Below are 23,639 nucleotides of genomic sequence, written 5' to 3' on the forward strand. Positions count from 1 at the left end.
CCAACTGCAAGAATAATCGATGTAATGTAAGACACATTATATGCATAGGATATATCCATACAAGTGACAAAGGAAATGTGCAGTGTCCAGAAGCTGAGTGCCTTATTAATTCACCCACAAATTTAATTAAATCAATTGAGACTTCTATGACTGCAAATAATATTTCTGTACAACACGAAATTGATCCCGAGGACGAATTATTTAATGACGATGTAAATATTGTCGAAGAGTATGATAATACCAATGTTACTGGAAATAAAAGTTCATTGAGTAGTTACGATAACAATGCTATTGCATATTTTGCTGGATACGTAGCACGGAAAAGCATTGCACAAACTAAATGCGATAATTGTCGTAACATTATGACGAAAACGCCAATGGATGACGCCACAGCAAACGAAAAATATATAGAGCTGCGAGAGTTTTCAAATTCTGATGAAGATGCTCCTTCAGTTACAAAGTTGATACGACCGACAACTCTTTTTGCCAAAGTGATCGAAATTCAATTACATGCAATTGATTGTAACTGGGAACGCTATTGGGCATCTACAGCAGTTTTACAAAATATTAAAAAGGAATGCATAAACGTAACGAATAATACGTATTCAGAATGGTTTCATGAAGATAATTCATGTTATAAACATCGATTGGAAGCACTGCAACTTTTAATCCGTGTAAAACTATATTCACGTACACGATACAATAATCGTGCTGAAAAAACGGACAAGGAATCTCGTAAAAAGATGCAGAAATTATTGAACAAATAAAATGACGTAAAACGCATGAAAATAAAAAACAAATAATTTTTATATATCTCAAAGTATTTCCTTCCATTTATTTTTATTCTTTGTTTCTTCATAGTTTCATCATTGTAGAAAAAATAATTGCTGCATGTATATTATGATATTGTATTTATATAATAGTTCAACAGAGTGAAATATATTTACAAATCATATTACTGTGCAGCAAGTATTATTTTCAAGTAATGTGTAAAATTAATATGCATTTTTTAATATCGTAGAAGATCGCAATCACAATTGAAATAATTGCATAAATCTTAGATTAGCAGATGTTATCACAAGACAAATAAAAGATTAATGTGGTCATGCTACGACATTGTGAAATCATACATTTACTAGTTACTAATGATGTAATGCAAGACACAAAGCAAAAAAGAATGAAAGGAAATACATTAAATATGTTGGCAATAAATTATGCATACATGCATATATATATATATATATATATATATATATATATATATATATATATGTTTATATATACATATAATATATATGTATATATGTATATACATATATTACGTACCGTGATTTTTAAAAATCACAGTATTTTATAATAAGATACAAAAATATTTTAATACACGTATGTGTATTAAAATATACAAAATATTTCAGAAAAAAAAAACTGATATTATATTAGTTATTTCAAAGAAGTTTACTACGTAAACTTCTCTGTGATAACATCTGCTAGTCTCAGATTTATGCAATTATTTCAATTGTGATTGCGATCTTTGTGACATGCTTAATAACAAAAACACCAACAATAATTGTAATTTTATAGTTTTAAAGAATTTCGATTTTTATAAACATGCGTTCTACGTTGAAAATATCAAATATAGATTATATATTTTACAAACTAAGAGATGCGCTCTTTTTAACTTTTTGCATATTCTTTCTCGACAGCGGCGGCGGCGACGTCGACAGCGGCGGCGGCGACGACGACGACATCGACAGCGGCGGCGGCAACGACGACGACGTCGACGACGACGTCGACAGCGGCGGCGGCAACGACGACCCCAACGGCGTCAGCCGAAACGGCGACGACAGGATTCGTAACATTAAGTGTAAGTATTAATTAAATATAAACGAGTTTCTAGATGCGGCTATAGTTTCGCTATTAAAAAACGAGCGTATTGTCGAAACATGATCTTGGTTTGCCACGGTTCACCTACACAGGCAAATGTGGTTTTTTTTAATGACAAAGTTGACATATAAGCATCGTTTTATCTTTCTTCGGTATTCAATAAATGCTTTTACACATTCTTTAAATTTTTTGTTTCAGACTTTAGATCTAGAGAAAATAATTAGTGCGGCATTCGCTCGAGGAAGAAGGAGAGGCAGAGGAAGAGGGAGAGGACGAGGAAGAGGAAGAGGACGAGAACGAGGAAGAGGTAGAGGTGGTCGCGGGACGATAATAAGAGGAGGGGGGAGGGGCATACAAGTACACAATTATTTATTATAATTAAAATTATTATAATAATTACAAAATATTTTAATAAAAATAAATAATTATTTTTAAAAAGGTATATATTTAATTAAATTGTCGCCCTCGTAACGTTGTATTGAAATTAGATCGATTATCTTCACGTAAAATCGCACTTGAAAGAAAATAAAAATATGATTCTCAGGTATCCATAAATTCTTTTATTACATTATTATTTTTTTGTACAATATTAAACACGCGCATATTGTCATTTTTAAATCATACATATGCGCGTACGTCATTACAACAAATATAACAAAATATAAAACATTTTTAAAGAGTAGGCGCTTTCTGGCCTTTCTACGTCCCTGCCCAGAAATCGTCCGAAGAGGACTTTCTGAATTTTACGGCCAAAACGTAGCGCGGAAAACGAGATAGGCGAGAGGGGAGTGGAGAGGAGGGTATCCGTAGAGATAACATCGCCGCTCGCTCCGTGTTTGCTACCGCGATACTTTCTCTCTCTAACCGATGGTCTAAACAGAAGACAGACAGAGATCCATTATCCGTCTTTATCCGAGCATCTTCGAGGCGACGCCTACTGTCTCCCCTCGAGCCCCTCACTCCGCTCGCGGGCCTACAGCCGAGCTACCGGCCGCGCGTCAAATGTTGTGGCTCAGGAGCGTAGAGCGTCCCTTGTAAAAGAAATAGTCTAGGCCCTAGGCTATTTCTTTTACAAGGGACGCTCTACGCTCCTGAGCCACAACATTTGACGCGCGGCCGGCAGCTCGGCTGCTGGCCCGCGAGCGGAGTGAGGGGCTCGAGGGGAGACAGTAGGCGTCGCCTCGGATATCGGCTCGAAATGTGCCACTAATTCCGAGCACTGGTCTAAACAGAAGACAGACAGAGATCCATTATCCGTCTTTATCCAACTGATGCATCTCTCACTCCTGCACATAGCACAGAAGAGAACCGTAAAAATGGACATAGCACCGCTGAGAACCACCTTCACGTGGACATTACCGACGTGGAAAATGGACATTGGCTACGTAGTTCAAAGTCCATTTTTCACGAAACATAGAGGCGCTTCAAAATAAGGTTCCATCTAAACTCGAAGCCTGTCCCCTCTCAGGTTCCTCTCTGTATCGTCAGAGCATATTTGAGTACCGTCGTGCCACGAGCGCGCAGTAGTGTGCAGTAGTGACACTGTGCGCGATAGTGCGTACGTGTGTGTTCCGCCCGTAGTATCAGTAAAAATATGCAAAAGTATGAGAAGCTCGAAAAAATAGGAGAAGGTGAGCTGTTTGCGATTAGAGTTACGGGCAATAAACGTCATTTGATGACGCGCCACAGTTCGCTATCCCCCTGGACCCCTGGTGTATATACGTTGCGCCCCCTTTGCCCTGCTTTGCCTTAGTGGTCACCCCCTTTACTTTTTCTGTCAACATAAGACCATGCCATACGCTAACGAAACCTTTCCGACTCGATTTTTTTATTTCCAGGCACTTATGGCACCGTATTCAAAGCCAAGAATCGCGAGACACACGAAATTGTTGCCCTGAAGCGGGTGCGACTGGATGATGATGATGAAGTAGGTAGTGCCTGTCCGATCTGTTATTCTCTCTTTCTCCCCCTCTCTTTCTCTTCATTCTCCCTCTCACGCGAACTCTCTTGTCATAATCCCCACCTAACCTGCTGTTTTGCTGCGATACCGGCGTTCCGATTAATCTAATTAATCGATCGTTTGCACGCTTTATTTATATCGCGATGCTCGCCTTGTGTCGTGTCAAAAATAATCCTTACGACGAAGGCCGGCGCGATCTCCTTGATATTAGTGTCTTATGGCTCGTGCTTTTTACGTTGTCTAAGGGTGTACCATCGTCAGCTCTACGGGAGATCTGTCTTCTGAAAGAACTCAAGCATAAAAATATAGTTCGTCTCTATGACGTGCTGCACAGCGATAAGAAGCTTACCTTGGTGTTTGAGCACTGTGATCAGGATCTCAAGAAATACTTCGACAGTCTGAATGGAGAGATTGACCTGGACGTTGTGAAATCATTCTTGTAAGATGAGTTTACTTTTGAGAAATCATTCACAAGATTGGTAAACAATGTATTACCATTAATTTTTTGTGGTAACAGTCATTTCTTATATTTGTAATAATAACAGTAAAGTCATTACACATTTTTAAAGTAACAAATTCAACTATTACTTTTATTATTACATTAATTCCCTATTATTTTTATACTCATTCATTTGCACACATTTTATCAGTGCGTAAACTTAGTAGTATATGTGGCAAATCAAAGATTGTATGCAATAAATTCAATTGTATAAGGTTTATTAATTTTATATTTAAAATATTTTTATATTTTATAATACATAATATATTTTGTATTGTATATTTTAGGCTGCATTCAATGATAATCATTAGTCAAAATTATACTATGTGTGTGTAACGTAAACTACATAGATTTTCAGTATTAGCAGAGAATATTAGAATGCATTAATCTATGATATTAAAATATGTTTAAGAGTAGTATTTAATAAAATGTTTCGACAAAATTTGTAATTGTGAATTACAATCTAAATTTCTATGAAGATGAGTAAAGGAGAATTGCCAAATATTGGCACAGGCCTCTTAAAGCAGCACACTTTATTTTTGGAGAATTAAACATTGTATTGTATTAACCAATAAAAAACATAATCTGCTTAGATTCTGTCTATATAAAATCTGTTAAAAGTGAATTTTTGAAAAGCAATAATAAAATTTGCACAATTTTTTTCTTAAAAATTGCATAGTTGAAATAATAATAAGTATATTACTGATAATCTTAAATCATTTTACATGTTTGTCATTTCTTAAAATTTTGATTATATTTTTCTCCTTTACTTTCCTCATGTGATTTGGATAAAATTACTGCGGTATAACTTGGTACACTTCTATGAAAATAGATGATAATTATAAAATCTTTAACTACAATGTTGATAGATGTTTTATGAATTTTTTTATATTTTCTTTAACATGTTAGGATAGGAAAAATAGATTGAAAACTGCATAATAAATCTATGTATAGACTAACAAGGTGCGAAATAAACGTATACAATAGGAAGGTTCAATTCTAGCCTTTTAATTTTATAAACTTTGTTCTTTAAGAGATTATGTCTAGGAGACCGGAAAAAAACACGAATTTTTGTGAATTTTTTTTGAAAAATGTATTTTTTTTATAAGTATTTTTATTCAAAAGATCAATGTTTAATGAAAATTTCATAATCTTTTACAAAAATATTGATTAATAATAAAGTATTACATATTTATCGAGATGTCCAAGTAGCGTTTTTTACAAAAGCATTTCACAGTGACTACTATTTTCGAAACCAGGTTATCCGAAATAAGAAATTCAAAAAGATTTAATTAATATATGAGTTATTCTAGTTTTTAATTGTTCGATTTTTTGAGAAATAAAATGTGGATAAAATAACGGTTGTTTAAAGTTCACGTTTCGATGCTCGCAAAAAAACTGGCATTTTTTATCCATAAAAAATTTTGCATTGAAAAAAATCTTTTGATGAAAGATTAGATTTAAATATCTGAAACGCAAAGTTTCAGATTGATTGGTGTAGTAGTTTCTGAAAAAAAAATCTTAAGTCATCTATTTTTAAAACATACTGTTTTGAAAAAAACGCGTTTAAAGTTTCAAATTGTAATTTACATTTTACATTAAAACATTTATTTTTCAACTTACAGAGTCATCAATTCCGGGCTCATGTCGCTTATCTTTTACAGAAATAGTTGTCTCTAAAATATACCTCTTTAGTAATATACACAGATGACTTACACGCAGGTATAAATAAACGGTATATTCCCGGTAATAGCTACTGCGCAAAGCATTTGTGTTTTTGGAAAAATCGATTTCTTTTAAATTTGTAGATATAATCTCTTAAGATAGGAAAAATGACGTTTATAAAAGATATAATGTTAAAGTATCAGTAGTTTCCTAATTAAAGGGTATCGGTACTACCCTAATATTCTATATTTTTTATTGCATTTTCTTGTAGTCAATTTCGAAAACTTTTTAAAACACTATAAATAAGTTTATTTTTGTTAAGTACCTTCCGAGTTATGACGCTTGAAAGTTACAGTACATTGTAACTTTCAAGCCCCACAATTCGGAAAGTACTCAACGAAAATAAACTTTCTTGTAGGGCTTTGGAAAGCTCTTGACACTAGCTATTAGATTCTGGAATCAAAAATAGGGTGTTCCATTTGAAAAAGTTAATGTGATTTCGATATGACCTTGACGACGCCATCCAAGATCAAACTGATAAGATCAATAAATAGATCTTTAAAACCCTACAACTTTTATCCGAAACACATTTTTCTAAAATGCTTAGTTTTTAAAATAATCAAGGGCTTTGATACTTTTCGATGACCCTGTGTGTATATGTATGTATGTATGTATGTACATGTATGTATGTGTATATATATATATATATATATATATATATATATATATATATATATATATATAACACCAAAAAAAGTATAAAGTGGGAGGGTTCAATTCTAGCCTTTCATGTATGAAATTTTATGTAATACATACAAATATATTTTATTACTTAGTGTTTTAGTTTATCAATTTATTTTATAATTAAATCCTTTTTTATGCACCGTTTAAATTTTGCTGTTATTGCCTATTGTGCCCGTTTTGAATTGAATCTCAATTTCTTAGATGCTCTTTCTAAATTATGTTGCGAAAGCAATTATTACAAAATACGCAATAGTATTATGAAAACCGACGTTACAGTCTGTTAAAAGACGTTTCCTTGTATTCTCTCTCTCTCTTTTTTTTTTTTTTTTTTTTTTTCACTTTTAGCTTTTGTTAGAAATAAGTATTACTCGGAAACAAAATGGTATATCAGTATTAATATCCTCTATATTAAAAAATAACTATACAAAAAATTAGAATTATTAGTGACCAACTTAGAGCTTAATTTTAATATTAATTATTACAATTTTTAATTCAATTATTAAACGTTATTTAAAAATTTCTTACTAAAGTACCTTATTTTAGTGTTACATAAAAGTAACGAAGAAAGTAATGAATTGTTACTTTCTAAGTAACATGCTAGTTTTGTAAAATATTTCCAACTTTGCGGATTTATCCCACCATTATTACAAACAAAATTCACTTTTTTTTCAGATATCAATTGTTAAGAGGACTAGCATTTTGCCATAGCCGTAATGTTTTGCACAGAGACCTTAAACCGCAGAACTTACTCATCAACAAGGTAAAGATACAATTATCAGGATGTTTACATTTAATATGTACAAAGATATTTTTTACATATTTAGATAAATGTTTCTTTACAGAAAATCTCTTTTTAATATTTTGTATATGGACTTTACATGATCAATGCTGTTAGTATTAACAAATACTGATATTTTATTGATCATATGTGATTAAGAAAATATGTACACATAAACCCAAACGACTCAAATCAAAACTTCGCGAATTTTTTATGAAGAAATAGAAAGAAATAGATTTTGTGGAGAAACAAATAGAAATATTGTGTTTATTCCATTATAAAGGTATATATTTTTTCTCTATTTGATATTTAAATTATATTAAAAAAATAGTATAAAATAGCATTGTTACTTAAATTTTTTTAATCATTTTTTTTACAAAAGATATTTAGAGTAACTATAGCTACTCTCACAGGATTCATAAAAAAGTAAAATGACATGAGCTTTATAAAGTTGAAATATAGATATAATGTTTGACGAAGCAGTTTTCCGAAATATTGTATTTGAACAAAGTTGCAAATAATTAAAATTATTATAGCGATTTTTTGCTATAAACTGTTCATTTTTTGGTTGTGGAAAAATTAAGCATCTTAAAAAAAATTTTTTTCAAGTAGATTTTAATATTAAAAAGAGTATGTAAAATTGTAAATGATCAATCAAGCTGTTTTTAAGATATATAGTGATCACGCGTTTTTGAAAACAATTTGTAAAACAAAAACAAAAAATTAGCAAAAATTAAATCTGCTAAATATATATGCCTTTCTATAATAATATTTATAAATTGATGTAGAATATTGACGATGACTCGTATTTCTTGATTTTCGAGCATTAACATTCTTATCATACAATGATATTCGCTCAAAAATCAAGAAATCCGATTACCATCAATATTCTACATCAATCTATTAATATAAAATATGCGATCAATAATGTTGTCAGTTTTGATACTGATAGTATTGTCTATGTAAAGTCCTTATAACAGTATAATGTACATAATTATGTTTAATTATGTGTAATATACATAAATTGCATTCTAAAATTCACTGTCAATGCTGAAAATCTATAGTATACGTAACATAAACTATAGATTTTCAGTACTAGAAGTGTATATTCAAGCAGTTATAGAATTGAGTTAAATTATCACCAAGAATATCGATTATAAGATTATCAAGGAATGGAAAGTTACTTTTTAAAAGTAACTTGTTATCGTTACTTAATCAAAAAAGTAACTAGTTACCGTTACTTATTACTGACTCAAAAGTAACTCGTTACCGTTACCGTTACATAGAAAGTAACGATTCGTTACTTTTTCATTATTTTAATTTTAAAATAAAATTAGATTATGTTTAAAAATTTTCATATAATGCTAAATCTACAGTTCTTAAAATAAATAAAACTACAAAAATTATATAAGATTTTTTGTATAAGATTTATATAGAATTTATTAAATATAAACTACATACACTTTTTATCGATATTTTTAATAGGAAGTTAAATAATTACGCCCCAAAATTATGTCACAAAGGTTTAACTTTTATCTGAAGGATTTACTTTGTAATATAATGTAAAAGTTAAACCATGAAAATGTTTTACTCTAGTATTATATTTTTATCGGTATTAATTTACTATTTACTTTTAACAAAAGTTGACATCTATAAAGTTTGCTTTTATGTTAATACAATTTTGTGATTGGTTTATTTTACAACTATTCTTTAAAACGATTTTAAATGTAATATAACAATGAACTATGAATATTGATTGAAAAATAAAGATTTAAAAATTATGAAAGTAGTAAGATATTTGATAACGTAAATACAAATCTAAACAAAAAGGTTCTTCGGTCGTAGCTGGATCTTAGTGCTTATATGTATTCGTGTGATTTTATATACTTTCTCAGACTCAACCAAATTGCGGGCCGTTACTTTCGGTCATATAACACAGCTATAATCGAATAAGAGTTAGTAATACCACTCTTTATTAAATTAAAATTAATTTAATAATACTTGATGCTCACTTGCATCTCTATTAACTCTCTCCATCCCTGAAAAAACTGTAAAGAATTTATTGCGAAAAATACCCTGGCTGAGGTGATAGAAAGTGCATAAAATCACACAAATACATATAAGCACTAAGATCCAGCTACAACCGAAGAAAGCCTTCTTGTTTAGATTTGAAAATTATATTATAAATTAAAAAGTAACGATAAAAGTAACTATTAAATTCGTTACCGTTACTAGAAAAATGTAACTACGTTACCGTTACAGTTGCAAAAAATAAAAAGTTACCAATTCGTTACCAAAAAAATAACTGTAACGGTAACGGTGTTACAACTGACTCATTACTTCCTAAAGATTATATATTGATACATGCTCGATTCATACAATATTATTAATCAGTATTATTAATTATGTAAAGCTCATATTACATTTTGAATTAAATAGAAGTTTATTTTTAGAATGGGGAGCTGAAGCTCGCTGATTTTGGTTTGGCAAGAGCATTTGGTATCCCTGTAAAATGTTACTCGGCGGAAGTTGTAACATTATGGTACCGTCCCCCGGATGTTCTTTTCGGAGCAAAATTATATACAACGTCCATTGACATGTGGAGTGCGGGATGCATATTCGCTGGTAATTGTTCCCCCCCTTTTTTTTTTTTTTTTTTGTTAAAGATTAAAGTCAATTATTGGCAAAACTTTTTATAATATATGAGTATAGTATACAAATATTTAAAAACCGTAATAAAGTTTTCTTCATATTGGCAATTTAATATGATAAGTTAGTTTTTTTTTAAACACGTCTAATTCTTTTATAGCATACCATATTATTAAAAAGTTCTGAATAAAATATTGATATTTCTTGATATATCACAGAATTAGCGAATGCTGGCAGACCACTCTTTCCTGGATCGGATGTAGACGATCAATTGAAAAGAATATTCAAAATGCTGGGCACACCAACTGAAGAGACGTGGCCAGGTTTAACGGCACTTCCGGACTACAAACCATTCCCGCAATACCATCCTACTCAAGGATTAGCACAGGTTACACCCAAACTCACTTCAAGAGGCAAAGACTTACTCCAGGTAAATCGTCATTTATTTTAATCATTGAAATAGTAACATTGCAAAACATAATATAGTTATTTAGCAGTTCAGAGAATATATTATCAACAATATGCATAATCAAATTTGATATTAAGGGGATACTAAAGATGTTTTTTGTTACCAACTAAAAGCGATTAATTTCCGTACACGCCGTTTTTCTAATTGTATTTACAGATTTAAAAACCTTTCTCCTCAATTAAAGTATAGACATTATATACCTCATATTGATCGACTTTATGCCAACAACATTAAATTTATATATTTTTTTATCTACTCTTAGTTCAACGCATGATATATAGAGTTGTTAATGAGTGTCTAAATATTTGATAGTCTATTTTTACAAAATAAGTATGATGTGAGATGCAGATTACGTGTAAAAACAACATAGAATTTCCAAAATTTAGCTTAGAAGTCTAATATAAAAGATAAGTGTGTCTGAAAATTCGTGCATGCAACGAAGATGAACTATGGTAAACAGAGCAGCAATTATGTGACACAGTAGATGACAGATTTTGCATCAGATGGCGCTGAAATCGAAGAACAAAGACAGATGATACATTCACGAGTGCATTGAACAAAGAGCTAGCCTGCTCGCCTGGCTTTAGCATTAGTCCCTTTATCCTAACAACTAGATCGCTACCTTCGGCTGAATAGCTGTGTCCGGCAGGATATCCGGATTCGGCCATCTTACCCAACAAGAAAATGGCGTCTACGCGTAGATTAGGTTAGTGCGTATGTGTTTGACAGGTTTGACAACTAAACCGGTTAACCGCTGAGCACCGTTGAGCATATTAATTGCGATTATCGAGTGTGTTTTTTCGATATCGTGCCATAATAACAAGCAAGAGCGGCATTAGAGCGGCATTAGAGCTGCCATTTTGTTGTAGGTAACATGGCTGAAACCGGATATCCTTCCTGCCTCAGTACTGTCATATGCTAATGCCACAGGTTAGCGATCTAGTGTTAGATATCGAAGAACAAAGACAGATGATACATTCACGAGTGCATTGAACAAAGAGCTAGCCTGCTCGCCTGGCTTTAGCATTAGTCCCTTTATCCTCCAACCACGTGCCGCTAGATTGTTGCTTGAAAAAGGGGATGCTGAAGTGGTATCCGAACTCACTCGACGTCGATATTGCAGATTCTTTTTTTGAGCGAGATGAATATATCACGTGTCCTTATTCTTCGATTTTAGCGCCATTTATCATGGCACCCAGAAACTAATCTTCTTTATGTGCTTTGCTATATAAATGTCGCTAATTCTGGAGGATTTTTAAGTCTGTAAAAGCAATTCAAAAAATGTCAAAAAAGATTAATAACATTCAGTCGGTAACTTTAGGATCCTCGTAACAAATCTAATGTAATAATTTAATGATTTTAATAAAGAATGCAAAATAAAAGAATGTAATGATACTAGACTAGAATACAAATGATTTAGAACGGTATCAAAATAAATGTAATGGAAAAATAAGTAATGAATAAAAAGTAATTTCAATTGCGTGCGTGCGCACATACACATACACACATACACATAAGAAAATCTTAACCCTTTGTTTGTACACAGATACGAATTCGCACTATTTTTTTTATAGTTGTTACATTTTTAAACGCAGGATTTCAGTTTAATGGATTTTTAACTAATATAATGATATTTCTCAACATTACACCACTGAAGTTATTTCTAATTTTTTATTTCAAGTTGATAAAAAGAACATTTAAAATTAGCTTCAATGTAAGTTATGAACTGTTACATGAAGTTGCGCGGTATAAATTCGTGTGCTATGTAAAGTCGCGAAAGGTGTGCAAACAAAAGATTAATATTGCGATTTAAATTTTTATTTTAAAAATTGAAAAACTTATATAACTAAAAATCTGAAAGATAGACAATTATTTCTCTAAATCTCATTCTTTTCGAAAATAGAATGTCGAAAAGTTACATTATAAAAAGCAACTTTCTATCGCTATAAATATTAACAAGCTCTTTTATTTCAAATCTTGAATCGTTTCCGAATATATGATGTTCTGATTTCTGATTGACAGAGATTATTAGTGTGTAATCCGAATCTACGGCTGACAGCGGAGGAAGCGATGGCACATCCATACTTCAACGACTTGAACCCTGCCATAAAAAACGACCGATGCCAATAGCGAGTCATTCCTCTTAGCTTTAATCGATCAAAAGCATATTACGGCGCATACAATGCGCAGCGACCAAAAAGTGAAAAGAAAAACGCTCTAATAATGAGCGAGTTTAAGTTGACAAAGCGGGTAGTCCTGCTCATCGAGCGATTGAACATAATTGATTCTTCTGTTGATTAATCATATTCAATTGCTCGGCAAGTAGACCTGGCCATTTTGCTGGCTTGAACTCGCCCAATGATCGTTTGTTTATATATATATATATATATATATATAAAGCTCGGATGAGATGATCGCTCCTCCCCTTTCCACGACAAGAAGACACTGACAGTCTTGTCGTTTTTGTAATAATGGCAAGGAAGAATCAATAAATCGTTATTTTCATTCCCTGACGGTACAACTTCCTAGCGAAAGTAAGAATTCTATGGTCAGAAAGAAAAGATGCAGTATTTCATACGCTGTCGAAGTTGCGACTGATGAGTATGAGGATTTTACGCAAATTTAAATAGGATATTAAGCGCGATTTATTTATTATTAAATTATTATGTCAATAAACTTAATATCTTAAATAAGTTTTAATTATTAATCTTATATCTCCCTTTCCCTTATTCAGTTTTCTACATCGCATCGAAGTGAAATCTGTGCGCTTCCTGAAGTCTCTCGATTTTATCTTCTCTTCTTTCCTTCCAATACAAACCGAGAATTAGAGATGTGATTAAAGCGCAGGTGCCGGATAAGGCGGCCGCACTCAGTAAGATTAATTTACTGGGCGTGACGAATAGTTGTGCCTTCCATCTCGATGGTTCAGCAATTGGATTTGGTATCACAACCATCTGAGAATTGGGAATAATCTGTGGCCATTCTCGTGACTTGCCGCCAACCTGAAAAAAAATACATATTTTAAAAGTATTCTGTAACATTATTTGTTTGAAATTTTATTAAAGTTAAGTTAGATTATTTGAGAAATAAATGTGGGATTAATAATTAAATGTTATATATGCATGTCTTAAATTATAATCTTACTTATAAAGTTGAAATAAAGCGTTTCTAATCTCAAATCTATTTTAATAAATAAATCTATCTTAATGTTTTGGTTATACAATACCAGCTAAAAGCTATCGAAATTTAAACATAATTCTATGTTTATTCTCTTTGTTTCTAATTAACAACAATAAATCTAAATGATTTTTATCAAATGTATGAATATTTATTAGAGTTTTATTAGTATTAAAGTATGTAAAAAATTTGATTTAATTCATAATGCTCCCTCACCAAATTTGCAAATTAATACTACAAAACGCGATTTTACATAAAAGTCGAGAATAGACAAAACAAACAAAAAATAACTTTTAAACCAATAAAAGAATTATGTTAAAACTTTACAGATAGTCTAACAATAGAACAATCTCTGAAATTTTTGATAACGCTTATATCCTTAATTCATATCGATATAAATTATAGTAAATATACTTATCCTAGTAAAAGATAGGAAATTTTTATGTAACGAGGAATTTTTTATGACGTTTTATTGAATTTTATGTTTATTTTAGCCAATGATTTCACCAAAATTTCAACAAAATTTTCTTAAAAAGTCGACAAACTTATAATGAAACGAAAAAATAATAGAAAAATAATATGAAATAGTAATAATAGATAAAATTTTAACAAGATATCGTTGGTATAAAGTGCCTGTAATTTTTCATTATAATTTCATAAAAAATTATTAAAATTTCAATATTGTTAATTCGTAAATCAGAATATTTGCATTTTTTTATTGCAATTTTATAACAATTTATTATAATTCAATAAAATTTCTTTTTTCGTTAAATAATTTTTCATTATTAGTTTTTTATTAAAATGTTACATTTTCATTGAAATCTCAATATTATCTGTTTTTCATTAAACACAGAAAATTGTTTTTTCAACAAAATATAAGAAATTCATTGCATATTCATTGAAATTTCATGAAATTTAGTGAAACATCAAGTTCGTTGAAAATATAATTAAAAATTTATGTTTTTACACGTACCCCTATCGTGAGAGCGTCCACAAAATTGGGCGTTCTTCCCAAACCGAAGGTGGTGTACGGCAAGTTAAGCGAAAAATGTGCGCTCTGGGGTAACTGCGCGGCGATCGCGTTGCGAGGACTACCATCCTGCGTAGTGGTTCTATACGCGATTGATGGTCCCGGTAAATTGGTGCCATAAGTTCTCTTTTTCTTACCAAGCGAACCCGGTGAAATGGGATACATGCTGTTGGTGCGCCCAGTAAGCACCATCACTTTGACAAAATTCGCGTCATAATCCAAACTGTTTTTAAACGCGGCAGTGCGATAGTTGTTCGTCTTGTCAAATTCAACTAGGATTACGTCTAGAATACCATCCTGATAAAAGTCGTAAAACACTGCCATCGCGGTCTCATTGTAGAATGGATTCAATGCTTGCCATTTGACATCAAAAGTGCGATTGAAACCGGCGCAATTATTGCATGCCACGTTCTGCAATAAAAACGATTGTGTCTGTTTCGTGGACTGCAGAGTCGCTAGCAAATCCGGATAGCCATCCATGTTAAAATCACCGCCGCGCAGAGTAATAGTCTCCGTGTAACGATGACCATTGGGTTTGACGAAACCCCACAAGACGTTATTGGGATCACGTAAGTTCACTCTCAGATTGTGCCAGCCGTTCAAGTACATCATTATCGTACAATTAGTACAAGCTTCATCGAAACATAGTGGCAAAAGGAGAGCCATTTTGCCGGTCAATTCGACATCCAGATAGAGAGTCTGTCCGAATTCCCCTTTGAATTTCGTATCGCTTGATATATTATATGGAAGGTCGATCTGATGAGAAAACTCGAATCCCAGTTCTGTGCCCAACCATATCTCGAAGGACTTCCTCGTAGTTACTACAAGATCCGGCAGAAAGTCACTGTTTAGATCCAGGAAAGCGTTAGAGTGAGGATTTCTCACGGAGTGAGGATTTCTCACGGGCTCTAGCGGCTCCAAACTCTTATCGCACATCTCGATGGGATGTGGAGTAGTCCTATTCTCATTAAACACCCAGAACATTCTTTTGCCGTGCTTATCCACTCCAAAAAGGTCAATTATCATATCTTGATTATAATCCAATGCCAATGGTTGGTCGCGCATTTCTATAAGAGGATTCCATTCGTCGCTGCAGTTTAGATGACCATTCCCACCCCACAGTATGTGCGCATAAGTGAGCTTTTGCTCGCGATTAAACGTCGTTACTAAAATGTCCATAAAGACGTCACCATCAAAATCACCTGGTACCACGCTAGTTACATGGTCCTTAAACGAGCAATTTAGACCCGGCTTGGGCAGTAGCAGGGGCTCCTGCTCAGCTGCCAGGAATATTTCCACTGTTCGGCCATCTTTGCGCAGCATGAACACATCCGTTAACTCATCGGAATTAAAGTCGCCGAATGCCGCCGGCATGCCATCCAGCACGTTCCCGAACACGGCAGGAGTTATGTCGCTGCATCTCACTGCCAAGACGAGTGCAACAAGGTGGACAAATATTCGAATCCGCAGCATAATTCACATCCCAACGAATGATCTGTAATAATTATGTATATAAGAATATATAATAATACAACGAACATTAATTCCAGGGTTGGAAATAATTCGTTACTTGTAATAAAGTTATAGTTACTTTTCTTTATAACTTCGTGAACTTTGTTCCTCTCTTTTTACCTATAACTATAATTTTACTTATTATTAGTTACATTCATTTGGTAATTAATAATTAATTTAGTAATTGTTTTCAAACCTATTACTAAACATATGGTCTGCAGAATAATGTAACAAATAATCTTCTAGAACAGCTATCACATAAAAATTAATGTTGAGTCTTTACTCTTTAAAACAAACTCTAGATTATTCGTTTTCAATTATTTCACTACAAAGTTTGAATTTGATGAACTTTTTAGCTGAAAAATATTCCATAATTTTAATAATATATTCCAAATATAAATATTATTAAAAATTATTAATTTAGTTAAATAAAATAATTTAGAAATGTAAAATTATTGTTTAAAGTAGTAATGCATCAACATTACAAAAAATTAACAAAAAAATAGTTCAAAAGTATAACAACTCATTAATTCTTTTTCTTTAATAATTATAAATTTTTTTCACACACAAAATTGGTAACTAATTACTTTTTGAGAGAAAAAAACTAAACTAGCATTATTAATCACTTTTGCAAAGTAACTTTTCTAATCTGAGTTATTTTTATGTAATATTGAATTTTTTTATGCAACAATAATGCAATCCAATATGCACTCAACAATAAATGATCTAATACAAAAATATTAAGCAGCTCATGTGAAAATTAATAAATAAAAGAAAATAGAAAAAGCAAATTAAATGAGCAAAAATTGGATGTTAATTTAATAAAATATATATTTAGTACAATATAAAATTTATAGGATGACGTTTTAACTTTAATCTTTCTCAGCTCACAAACAACATAAAATTTATATTGTTTAGTAATGATGGAAAAGGTAGTAAATCAGAAATCATCATTAAAGTTAATCGTCAAATTAAAAATTAAAGAAAAGTTGAAGACCATTGCAATGCAGTAACATAAAAAAAAGTCAAAATTATAAAAAAGTAATGGATTCATTAAATGATTTTAATTCAAATAATGGCAAAAAAACAGAGAAATATGTAAATTGGTTGTATAACAAAATTCCTAATATCAAGTTATGAGTGAAGCAGTTACTCAAAACATTTTTTGAATATAATGATTAATGACTTCGTATTGGGACTATCATAGCTTTCTACATTGCAACAATAACTTAGGGGTCGATTCTGTAACCTTAACAATGTTGTTATGATATTGTTGCACAGCTATTACATGATGTAAAAAACTTGTGCCATAATACCATAATGACATTGTTAAAGTTACAGAATCGACCCCTTAGTATCATTTTCAAAAAAAAGAAATTTTCATTATTAAATTAAAGGTAGTAGATATCAGAAATAGTATTAACTTGATTATAACAAATAAGTACTACAGAAAATGATTTATTGGAGAGTACTCTCCTCGAAATCAGGTTTTAAGATTAGCAAAATATTTTATTTATTTTATAGTAATAATTTTGAGTGTATAACCAACATGACTCTAGTATAATATTATATTGGGCCTGTAATTCTGTAATCAGGATGAGTAATAATAAAATATCAAACGTGACATCACTCTTCTATCTGTGCACTTAACCTAAAATTAAAAATAATAGTAGAAAAACGCAGATGCAAGCAACGAAATTAATTTAGTCTCTCGCAATATTCGTTTATAAATTACGATACCATGACAAATTTAACAATAAATAAATATACCTGAGGAATGTACTACGTTGCTGTTAACTACTGTGTAATGCACTAGCTCATTGTTTTCGACATATCTGACAGCCACAAACTAATGTTGTAGACGGCTGACGGATCCAGGTTTGACGCGCATGCACGACAACCAGTGATTACAGTATTGTAATTCATGTAGCAGAAATGGGTTCTAAGCTTCGCGGGCTCGTCCTAAGATTAGGATAATTTAAGGTATTTACGTAATAATTAATTTATTTTTTATTAATTTCAGGTTTAATGATGTTATTTTATTTTAATTCTAAACAGTTATTAAAACATACAATTTTTTTATTTTTAAATATTTTATATTTTTATTTGATAAATAGTGCTAAGGTTTTTGGCAGTTTTTCTTACTTTAACGACAAATGTTAGTATTCTATAAGATTTCGTAAAATAAAATATTTTACTTTAATCTATACATGCGTATTTTATTTCATAAATTATTTCCTTCTGTTCTGTTTGTCTTTTAACTTATAATTCTTTATTATTAAATAAAGATTAATTATTTCAATTTTAAAGTCATTGTTTTTAATTTGTATTTTGTGTATGTTTATATATAAGAAATATATAAAATATATTAACATTTTTCTAAATTTGTAAAAAAATTGTACGGGCTAAAGATTAATTCTGTTTCTATCTCTGACTAGTCTGACTGATACTTTACTGAAGTCACATCTGGCGCGCATGCGTGAAAATCCTGCGACCGTATTCTTGAAAAATAACGTAATATGCGAAAATACTAGGGACCTCTATAATATATGTAACGTATACTATAGTATTTTAATTCGTATACGTTATTTTTCAAGAATACAGCTCCTGGCCCGTTTTAACACTGCTACAAACACGTATACACTAGCTGATATACACGATATCTCAGTATCTATCAAATAAATAGAAAATTTTTCCTAGAATTTTTTAAAAATATCTAATTTTATAACTTTCCCAGATTTTGTATACGAATTGGAACATTTTTTTTTTCAGAAGTACTTAGAAAATACTCAGAAAGTCTACATTTTTTTCTTAGAATTGTTTATATGTTAATTAGACAAAATATTCTACCAAGGGAACTGTCATGGGTGTCCGGCACCGATTTGATTCTCCTTGAAATATATATGTTGTTTTAAACACGAAAATCTAAGAGACCCTAAGTATAACTGTTTTCATCAGCGGAATCTCATGTTTAGGAGCTAAAACACTCTTTGAAAAAAAAATGATGTTTCTCTTTCGGGGTGAATATCGTTGAAGACAAAAGTAGAAGAGACAGAAAAATTTTTTTTTAACCAAAGTTATACGTGGTTTAAAGAGTACTTTAAAGTTGCAATGTAGAGAAAAAGAAATCTTTTTGTTTTGTTTAACAAAATACCCCCATCACCCAGAGTTTTTTCGAAAAGTTACAATTTTTCAGAAAATTATTGGATGAGAAATCTTTATTTGAATATTTTTGAAAAATGTTCCAATTGGTATAAAAATTATGACAAATATTTTCACCAGGGTTGCAACTTGCGCCAATGATGTGTTCATCTGTCGACGCAGAATATTCTATATGCAGGATGACTATGCATATATTGGTATATAATCGAAAAATTTTTCTACAAAATCAAAAAAGTCTCAATAAACAATTTTAATATTTGTATTATATAATTATATTTATTAAGTAAATTTATAGACTTAGGATAAATTAATATATAGTATTACTTATATATAATATTAATTATTCACCTTTAGTCTATGGGTAAATTAATATATCTTTTTAATCAAATCCAGTTAAAATCTTATAAAATTAATTTTACATTAAAGTTATACGAACGAAGAGGTAACTATTATATAATATTTATATCTCAAAAGTGTTGTACGTAAAGTAATCGATTTAAATTTAAATAAAAATAAAATATTCGCATGAACAAAGGTCGATCCTTACCCAAACAGAACATGATACCATATGAATATTTTGTTTTAATGCGGAATGTGTGAATAATATCTATAATACGCTCAGAATCTTTTTATAACATCTCTATACGAATATTATTTTTCGCATGTTTATCAGGATATGCTCAGAATATTCATATAATCTTTAAAAAATATTATTTTTTGTATGTTGCCAGGACATGCCAAAAATATTATAAATGCACTTTGCTATTTAATACTTATTTTTTGATAAAAATATTTTCATATTTAATTTAATTATTGTATCGATAAATTCTTAATGGGACGCAAGTGATACGAAGCTACAATGATGAACGAATTTCCTGCCAAATTAACATGCTATTAGTATTTTGCTTACAAAGAGATACATTTTATTATATTATAAAGGAAGGAATTAATAAAAGTGTAATAACAAATAATTTATAATGGCTGTACTTTACCTTTTTTATTTACTTGCAGTTCTATTATCACATATGTTTTACAATCCCAACAATAAAAATATGTTTAATGTGTTGTAACATTGCATCGTGTATCGTATGTACATTATGTATAAATATTTGTATAAAAATATGGATTTATGAAATTTTGCATTAAATTAATTATTATAGCGTTTTGAATAAATTTCCTTATTATATCTTCCGTCGGATTCGTTTCTAAACCTGTTTACATTCATGATTATTATATTAATCGCTTCATCAGAACTGTGGCAATTTTCATTTTCAATTAAAAGCTCAGTTTTTAAGTTTATTGAAATTCGTGCAACTTTATTTACAAACTCGTGAAAGTTTAAAATAATGTTCGCAGACTTTGACATTTTTTCTTGTTAGAGTAACGCGAATATTTAGAACATTATTTTATTAAAAGAAAAAAACCCTACTATCAAAGGCACTTTTAGATACACGATCACAGGATACGCACATCGATTTTTATCCTTTCTACTAATGTACAGTGCTATCTAATCTTATTTTTAAAGTTTTTGTATAAAATCGCAAGAAGAATAAGCCAACAAATGTTTTCATTATATTGTTATTTAATAATTCCTTTAATTAATTTCCTTAGTTAGTTTTCAGACAATTCAATTGTTTCAGACTTATGCTCACGAGTGTTTTGTGCGTTTACGTATTTCAGATAATTATCAACAATAATGTCGATTATCAAATAAATGGCCTCGATACTAGAGACTGTATGAAGAAAGAAATTACAATTATTGTTCGGTTTGTACAGCTTAAGACAAAACTTAAAAAAAGACTTATCAATTATGAAAAAATGCATTCCACTACACAAAAGCGAAATCATTCAGTGACATTTGACAATTTCTATTTTAGTAGGAGGTAATGATCTGTTCTTCATGATATAATGCTATATAAATAATTACGAGAAATAACTCGTCTAATATCTATAACTTAATAGGGTAATAACTTTCTATACGCGCGAATATCTACAATATGTATAAACACCATTGTTGTATATACATCACTGTTCACGACGCCTGGATTGTAAGTGAAGATCCTTGGCTTCACCTTAACGACACCCACGACAAAACTGAGATTTGTCGTTACTATCATGTCTTTGGTCCAGACTACACACATGTGCAATACAAAATGGCAATAGTTGCAATAAAAAGTGATGTACTAAAGAAAAATGAACGATGAGGATCTTTGCTCTAATACTGCTGCCACAAGTTTGTCAGATTACAAACAGGAAATTTGTCTTGAAGATAAGCCTTAGGAGATACATCCTTTTCTAGCATGTGATCATGATAAACCTAATAAAATTTATAAATTTTAACGTTTGTATTCCATTTTACAAAAATAGCAGAAACTAAATATGTTGTTAATAAAATGGAAGACTAAGATAAATAAGTTTTTTTTTTACTGCAAGGATGCTTGAATGGAGCCCACTATGCAAATTAAAATTTATATGTATTGGAATACGCAACATATTATTATTAAAGTTAATATTACGCGAATAACAACATCGCATATCACAAATGAGTTTGACGTGCCTAAAAATGTTAATCTGTTTCTCAGTCGTATAAATTCGAATAGTAATATAATTTTATTCAAGCATCTTAAGACGATGCTGGAGTCGTCAGTTTTATCAACAAATTTGATTTACACATGTATAATTTACAATACATACGTACGTTTTACGAAACATCAAGATCCCTACATACTACTACATACTCGAAATCTCACATACATATATACATAATTTGTCAAACATTCTATTCATTTAAATTAGGCTTCCCGGCTTAATTCTAACGATGCAATATTATTCATACATTTATTTTATATCTAGCTCTGCTTTTATTTCATACATATGTATAACCTGCATAACGTTTCCATGAAGTGTTTCGGTGAACTGACGGTTTTAGTTACCATATTAAAGTAAAAATCGATAAGAAAATCTGCAATTTTTTTATTTTACCTAGTTTTTAATCAAAAAATGGATCAGAACCATACACTATTATTAGCGTATATATTTTAAATTCTGTAAAAGGAATTGTATTTCTGTAAAACCAATACAAAATATACTTGTTTACAAAAATAGTATTTTCTTCGGTAATACAAACGACGACTCTAGCATCGCTTTAATTGTATAAAGTTTTGATGTATAATTAAGAAATAATTTTATAAATGGTTTTTGTAATCTCGTTAAAACCATGTTTGCTTTGATTGCTGTCATGATATTTTCGGCAAGTTTATGGAAATTTGCTTATCCGCAAGTATTTAATAGTTTTCTATACTTTTTTATTCTTTTTGAGAATCTCTTCCATCGTTTCTCCAACATGCGAGTTCTTAAAGTGCGACTTTCTAATTCTACATAATACACGAAATTATTATGTAAAAATTGATAAATATTATAAAATACAACAAACGCGAACCGAAGCTTATAACAATAGCTTGGTTATGAGTATAATCTACATATAGCTTTCTCTCCCTCCCTCTTTCTCTTTTTCACTCTCTCTCTCTTTCTTACAGGCATACAAATTGTCTTTCACACGAAACGTACGATATAACATTGAAGCAATTGAAGTACAACTTTTGCAATTCAATACAAAAGTATGAAAACGTATCTATAATGCGAATTGTGACAATTATAATGAAAAATTTTATATCTTCACAGTAAAAAAAAGAAAAATATGAGATTAACTTAAATGTTTTAATGTATTCCTTTGTTTCAAATGGCTAAATAATATAGAGAGGGAATGAATATGCATAAATGAAATGGCCAAGTGGACACAATCGTCACGTCGTCAGTGTCGATTTCTTCGCATCATCACTGATCTTATAGATAAAAATATTCAATTGTCAATGTTGAGTTTCGTTCACGATTCTTACATTGTTGAGTTGATTTTTCTCATTCTTATCGTCATCTTTATCTGGATTGTCCCACGCTTGTCTTCGACCAGAACCAAAAATTACATAAAACGTCGCACAAAAAATATAAATCCCAGCGCAGATCATAAACACAATCCTCCATTTTGCTTGCGAGGGCTAAAAATAATAATAGTATCATAAATACATTGTATATTTAATTTCGATTATTTAATCA

At 30.7% G+C, this 23,639-nt stretch overlaps 3 protein-coding genes and 1 long non-coding RNA gene across 7 annotated transcripts in view; 2 read left to right on the forward strand and 2 right to left on the reverse strand.

The window, feature by feature from the left end:
- The first annotated feature begins 1,728 nt into the window (after nucleotides 1-1,728).
- On the forward strand, nucleotides 1,729-2,492 carry LOC120357111. Its single transcript, XR_005574326.1, has 2 exons — nucleotides 1,729-1,864; nucleotides 2,083-2,492. It is a non-coding gene; the product is annotated as an uncharacterized LOC120357111 (long non-coding RNA).
- Nucleotides 2,493-3,370: 878 nt separating this feature from the next.
- LOC105193774 (cyclin-dependent-like kinase 5) lies at nucleotides 3,371-13,338 on the forward strand. The gene is made up of 7 exons (XM_026140185.2): nucleotides 3,371-3,515; nucleotides 3,723-3,811; nucleotides 4,090-4,283; nucleotides 7,425-7,512; nucleotides 9,984-10,155; nucleotides 10,398-10,609; nucleotides 12,671-13,338. The coding sequence occupies exons 1-7, from the start codon at nucleotides 3,479-3,481 to the stop codon at nucleotides 12,776-12,778; spliced, it is 900 nt and encodes a 299-aa protein (XP_025995970.1). The 5' UTR covers nucleotides 3,371-3,478; the 3' UTR covers nucleotides 12,779-13,338.
- Nucleotides 13,276-18,281, reverse strand: LOC105193772 (T-cell immunomodulatory protein). 2 transcript variants are annotated; one of them, XM_011158351.3, is made up of 4 exons: nucleotides 18,138-18,281; nucleotides 16,447-16,493; nucleotides 14,799-16,350; nucleotides 13,276-13,650 (listed from the first exon to the last, which is right to left on the reverse strand). In XM_011158351.3, exons 3-4 carry the CDS (start codon nucleotides 16,326-16,328, stop codon nucleotides 13,387-13,389), a joined length of 1,794 nt encoding a protein of 597 aa, XP_011156653.2. In that variant the 5' UTR covers nucleotides 16,329-16,350; nucleotides 16,447-16,493; nucleotides 18,138-18,281; the 3' UTR covers nucleotides 13,276-13,386. The 2 variants fall into 2 exon arrangements, with proteins under 2 accessions (XP_011156653.2, XP_011156652.2); XM_011158350.3 differs by lacking the exon at nucleotides 16,447-16,493 and having other exon boundaries at nucleotides 18,138-18,269.
- Nucleotides 18,282-20,499: 2,218 nt separating this feature from the next.
- Nucleotides 20,500-23,639, reverse strand: part of LOC105193771 (putative inorganic phosphate cotransporter) — a 78,886-nt gene continuing 75,746 nt past the window's right edge. For 2 of the 3 annotated variants that reach the window (XM_026140182.2, XM_026140181.2), the window contains exons 8-9: nucleotides 23,426-23,581; nucleotides 20,500-21,846 (exon numbers count right to left, since the gene is read on the reverse strand). In XM_026140182.2, the coding sequence (XP_025995967.2) occupies nucleotides 21,745-21,846; nucleotides 23,426-23,581 (258 nt within the window). In that variant the 3' untranslated portion in view covers nucleotides 20,500-21,744. Of the gene's footprint in view, nucleotides 23,582-23,639 lie in introns of all 3 variants that reach the window. The other variant, XM_039447035.1, reaches the window with a different exon arrangement.

This window comes from Solenopsis invicta, chromosome 1 (genome assembly GCF_016802725.1).
Source record: "Solenopsis invicta isolate M01_SB chromosome 1, UNIL_Sinv_3.0, whole genome shotgun sequence".
NCBI lineage: Eukaryota > Metazoa > Arthropoda > Insecta > Hymenoptera > Formicidae > Solenopsis > Solenopsis invicta.

What these genes read in the sequence shown, in the direction of transcription:
- LOC105193774 (XM_026140185.2), top strand. Translation starts at nt 3,479, where the DNA reads ATGCAAAAGTATGAGAAGCTCGAAAAAATAGGAGAAG. An exon ending in GCTCGAAAAAATAGGAGAAG is followed by an intron (nt 3,516 to 3,722) that starts GTGAGCTGTTTG and finishes TTTTATTTCCAG; the next exon opens with GCACTTATGGCACCGTATTC. An exon ending in GACGTTGTGAAATCATTCTT is followed by an intron (nt 4,284 to 7,424) that starts GTAAGATGAGTT and finishes CTTTTTTTTCAG; the next exon opens with ATATCAATTGTTAAGAGGAC.
- LOC105193772 (XM_011158351.3), bottom strand. Translation starts at nt 16,328, where the DNA reads ATGCTGCGGATTCGAATATTTGTCCACCTTGTTGCACTCGTCTTGGCA. An exon ending in TGGACGCTCTCACGATAGGG is followed by an intron (nt 13,651 to 14,798) that starts GTACGTGTAAAA and finishes ATTTTTTTTCAG; the next exon opens with GTTGGCGGCAAGTCACGAGA.